At 33.2% G+C, this 5,384-nt stretch overlaps 1 protein-coding gene across 1 annotated transcript; it reads left to right on the top strand.

The window, feature by feature from the left end:
• The first annotated feature begins 1,624 nt into the window (after nucleotides 1-1,624).
• On the top strand, nucleotides 1,625-4,484 carry LOC146957359 (golgi apparatus membrane protein-like protein ECHIDNA protein). The gene is made up of 6 exons (XM_085736076.1): nucleotides 1,625-1,813; nucleotides 1,935-1,991; nucleotides 2,074-2,277; nucleotides 2,690-2,749; nucleotides 3,109-3,235; nucleotides 4,163-4,484. The coding sequence occupies exons 1-6, from the start codon at nucleotides 1,799-1,801 to the stop codon at nucleotides 4,249-4,251; spliced, it is 552 nt and encodes a 183-aa protein (XP_085592202.1). The 5' UTR covers nucleotides 1,625-1,798; the 3' UTR covers nucleotides 4,252-4,484.
• The last annotated feature ends 900 nt before the right edge of the window (nucleotides 4,485-5,384 follow it).

The following is a 5,384-nucleotide window of genomic DNA, read 5'->3' as shown; positions in this document are numbered from 1 at the left end:
AGCGAGGTCAGGAGTGGTTCAAATGTGACACCTTAAACTCGAAATCTTGATAAATAGAAAAATGCAATGGTGTCCCTGTGAGCATAACTCAGTTAGTAGGGACATTGCATAATTTATCCAGGAGCAGGAGTTCGAACCCCGGACACTCCACTTTTCCACAATTAATTGTGTGAGCTCCAGCCAATAAGCTACTAGACAAAAAAAAAAAAATCAATGGTTTTAGATGAATATTACACTATTCCTAAAATAGAGTGTGCAATTTTCTTTATTAAGATAGGCTCATAATTCCGCTTTCTACAAATTCATATAAAAACCTAAATTTTCCTAAGTCTTAGGTACACATCATATCATATCATAATCATATCATAATATTACTAACTAGCAAGAGTTTGTTGGGTGCCCAGTGGTTGGTTGGGAGATTCAATCTCCCCCAACCTAAAACAAAAGGAAATTGGGTTCGACACCGGCATGACCGCAACTCACAACTTCACAAGAGTTTCATCCTTAGATTTAGGAATCATAAAATACACCTGACTAATAATCCTATGAATATAACTTCATATGCAATTTTAGTAAACTATTTTGAATTATCTCCCACCAAGTATCACTTATCAAAGCATATATCCCCTAGCAATGACTTGAGGATCTCTACTAAAACTCAAGGATGTATAAACTATGAATTTCGTGAACTGTTTTCAACAATTCAAACTTGCTAGCCTACAGTAATTTTTCACTAATCTAAATGTATTGTACAATAAACTAGAAATATAATAATATATATAATCTGATTTTCTAAAATGTAGTGTTAAGTATCAACATGAAGTTTAATTTTATCAATTTATTAGATTAAGTTCATTAGTCTATATTTAAACCTAATTCATATGAAACATACTTTTATGTAAGCTAATCGACAATACCAGATTTTCAAAAATGGCAAGTCCAAACTTAAAAATAAGTCTAAACAGTCTAAGATCAGATCTAAACCTTGATTTTTTTTTTTTATCAGGACATATTTAAACCTTGCAAAACCTAGCTTATTCCAACCCATATGAAAAGTGTATTAGAAAAAAGGGGAGGTGCAGATAACTTTACTTTGAAAATTAGGCTTAAATATGGAAATGGTCCCTGCAAATATCTGGTGTTTTGGTTTTAGTCCCTGTAAAAATATTTTTTTGGTTTTAGTCCCTGCAAATATAGAATAATTGGTTTTGGTCCTTCGTATTTTGTTTTAATCCTTGTAAAATCATTTCATATTGAAATTGGTCCCTATAATATTCATTTTAGTCCTTGTTTTGAGGGACTAAAATCAAATATTCTACATATTACAAGGACCAAATCCAATATGAATCAATTTTACAAGGACTAAAACAAAATACCAAGGACCAAAACCAAATTTTTTACATTTGCAGGGACTAAAACCAAAAAAATATTTTTACAGGGACTAAAACCAAAATATCAGATATTTGCAGGGACTATTTTCATATTTAAGCCTTGAAAATTTAATTAATACCTGTAAAGCCCAATCCATATAAAAACATATTTGCCGTGCATTTTTTTTTTTTTTTGGTACATGCCGTGCATTTCTTCTAACAATAAAAAAATGGAAAAATGACCCTTTAGTCCGTTCAAGCAACATAGAGAAAAGTAACCAATCTTACTCGCAAATCTAACAAACTTTTGGATCGAAAATAAAAAACTAAGTTCGATCTGAAAAATCTCAGCAAGGTGTAAAATCTGGTATGTTCCATCGTCGTTGATTCCTCACAAGCTTCGTTCCTTCTCTCTCTGAAGCTCACACATGGATCCCAACCAGGTAAATTCAACGTTTTCTTCAACCATTCTTAGATCTGGTTTCAATTATTTCATTTTCTCTATAACAATTTCTTTGATTAGTATAATTAATTAAGATTTGTGCGATTTTTCTTTTTGTGCAGTCTGTAGTTGAAAACTACTCCAATCCAAGGACTTGTTTCTTTCACGTTCTCTTCAAGGTTTTGTTTAATCAATTATGCTCATTCTTTTCATAATTTTTTGTTTTGTGATGTAAAATTTGTTGTCTTTTGTATTTGACAGGCTGCGGCGTTGGCATTTTACATTCTATCGGCGCTCTTTGTTGATAACTTTGTAATCATTTTTGTGGTGACTGTTCTTCTTGCTGCTCTTGATTTTTGGGTGGTTAAGAATGTCAGTGGAAGAATTTTAGTTGGAATGAGATGGTGGAATGAAATTGATGATCTTGGTGAGAGTGTTTGGAAATTTGAATGCCTTGATCAAGATGTAAGTATTCTTTGTTTTGATTAGGTTTCAGGGGTGTAATATGTTTTTTGAAATAAGGCCTGTTTGGATAAACTACTTAATTAAGCGCTTATAGAGTACACGCTTATCATATGAGTGCTTATGTATATGCTATTTTTATAACAAAAAATAATGTCAAACTTTTCTTATATAAGCTATTTTCATAAGCTCTAGAGTAGCTGAAAACAACTAATGGACATGTCATGAACTGTTTCCATAAACACTCCCAAGCAGTATCACAATTGCTTTTGTAGTAGACAAGTTGAAATAAGCTAATCCAAATGGGCAGGTGATATCTCCACCACTTTTCAACTCTGCTGAACCTGACTAGCATAAGAATGGGGTTCAAATTGTTTATACATGCATGAATCTTGTGTATTTTTTTTCACTGCAGTCATTGGCTAGGATGAACAAGAAAGATTCATGGCTTTTCTGGTGGACCCTTTACCTTGCGGTAAGAGAATATATAGATTACTTACAGCATGCAGTGATAGTTCACTTTTGCCTAGGTCCTTATGGTGTTATAGTCAAAATGTGGTTGTTCTGGAGTTTAATTAATATGATGTTATGACCCGATCAGACTTATTCAGAAAGTGTATGTATTGTTTAGTACTAAATAAGCTGCGGTGTGCCAACTAAAGTGATAAATTTTATTTATGCTTTGTATCTGGATGGAGAATAGCTTTGTCAATCATCACGCGGGGTGTTATCTTGTAGTTTTGATTGCTCGCATCCTACCATAAAAAGAGCAAAATTGTGCTTTCTGGTATTTGGTACAATAAATGATTTTTTTTTATTTGTATTGTTCTACAGGCAGTTTTGTGGATTATGTTGGCAATATTCTCCCTCATAAGGCTTCAGGCTGATTATCTCCTTGTTGTAGGAGTTTGTTTGACCCTCAGCATTGCCAATATCGTTGGTTTTACCAAATGCAAAAAAGGTGTGTAAATTTATTGATAATGTTCTTAACATGTTTTTCTTCTTTTTATATTGCAGAATTGGTTTAGGTTGATGGAATTGTCTTGAATATTAAGATATTTAACTTTTCAGTGCAAAACTTATTTTGATTTATGACGTGCAACATAACGTGTCATCTCAAAGTCTTGAAATCTTATCTTGTTTCACCTGTTTCTTTTTTTCATTTTGAAATATTGAAAATTCTAACTATAGTTTGGTGCATTCTGCCCACTTCGTGTAAAGTTGCTGAGGTATAGATACCTGACTACTAAATGCATGTACCAAATGGAAATTTATGATTGTACTTGCCAATTACACCTTAACATGACTAATTTGGTCACTGATTTGTAATTTCCTAAGGATGGGCTTGATATATTTGGTTCAAAGATGCTTTGAATGCTTATACATTGTATGTCTATATACAGTTCTATGCTATTGATGCTTTGTTAGCTGCATTCTTGTATCTGTGACGGGATCCACAACCATTTAGTTTGGTGATTATCTCTTGAAAGGCATAAGTAGGCATTCATTTTATATTCCCAGGAAATTGAAAGATGTTATTGTTACAGCCATTGTTTTAGTTGGGCGATTATCTCTTGAAAGGCATAAGTAGGCATTCAATTTATAGTACCCTGTTTATGGGGTTGGGAACTTTGGGTCCTCTTGTTTTCATTTGTGTTTCATTCAAATGACATCAATATGTATGAAAACATTCTTGCCGTAGGAGTTTCTCTAAGCCTAGATTCACATCACATTTTCAAATTAGTGATTCTGCTCAAGCTCCCTGTCTCCCCTTCCCTCCCAATATGAAGGATTTCTGCCCCCTCACATTGGTTTATTGTTTCATCTTTGCATGCTGTTCAATTTAGTAACTTGTAATTAATACAACAAATTGCTGGTTTTCTTTCAGATGCTAAGAAACAGATTCAACAATTTGCCTCTCAGACAATTGCCTCTCGGTTTTCATCTACCTTACAGTCAGCATTTAGTGTTGTCTGATTATAGTGCAAGTTGAACCATGCATTACTGCATTATTAGAAATATTGAGATGCGGTGGAGGTTTGTACATGATATGATTATTTTGCCGACATCAGACTGGATCCTGACTACCTATCAAACTTGCATAGTTACTGATACAGAAAATGCAAAATTTTGTACCTTTTATGAGAAATGGCTTGAATGAGACTGATATTCAGATTACGTAGTTAAATAATTGTTTATTTTCAGGTGTACATTGTGTTTTCCTTGTATTATTTTGCATAATTTGTCAAAGATCTATGTTCCACGAGTGGTTACCTGCTTATTTTCATGCAAAATTGGTGGTCGATGAATTTGATGATGTTTTATCCTCTTGGGTGAGGGGTCATGATTAAACGACTGACCAAAATATGCGTAGAGTTTATATCAGAAGTAGAAAGGTTTAACCAGATCTGGTAAGTAGAAAGGTTTAACCAGATCTGGTAGGTAGAAGAAGTTAGTTTAAAATAAAGGGAAATATTTCCGAATCATGGATGAAATATTTTCCAGTATATCTTCATTGGTCGGGTCTGTTGTTCTTCCTGTCATATTGGTGGATGATAAGTTCATCTGTTGCACAACTTTATGTCTTTCCAAAAACTCGTAATCCCTTCATAAATTAGCAGTGATTTCTTTATGAAAAATGTTTGTACTTCTTATAGAAATCTAGGTGAAGCACATACATTCATTTAGAAATCAAAACACTTGTACCGACAAAAGGAAAAGAACTTAAACTGAGTCTCCATTCAACAAGAAACTGCTATATTTTTATTCTTGGAAAATATTTGAAGAAATTATTTTGAAGAGTTTATTTGAATTAGTATATGAATTTATTTATATACTACCACGACTACTACTACTATTCAGCAGCAACAGCATGTTTTAACAGTACTAGTAGTTGAGTGGGGTATTGTACAATCCTTTGTTATCGTGTGGAGCTTGAACGAAGACGTGATAACTTGTCATTGTATTCATCTCAAATACTTTGAATCATGTTACCAGATTTTTTTGTTTACTAAATGGGTAGGGTATTTTATGCCGTATGTCTTTTATTCATTCACCAAAATGTTTGTGATGAAACTGGCTGCTAAAGGAAATATGCTTCAGGTTAGCTG

The sequence above is a fragment of the Medicago sativa genome, chromosome 1, assembly GCF_051527215.1.
Source record: "Medicago sativa cultivar Bolivia chromosome 1, Bolivia_mono, whole genome shotgun sequence".
Lineage (NCBI taxonomy): Eukaryota > Viridiplantae > Streptophyta > Magnoliopsida > Fabales > Fabaceae > Medicago > Medicago sativa.
This window is presented reverse-complemented; position numbering and strand designations above follow the sequence as displayed.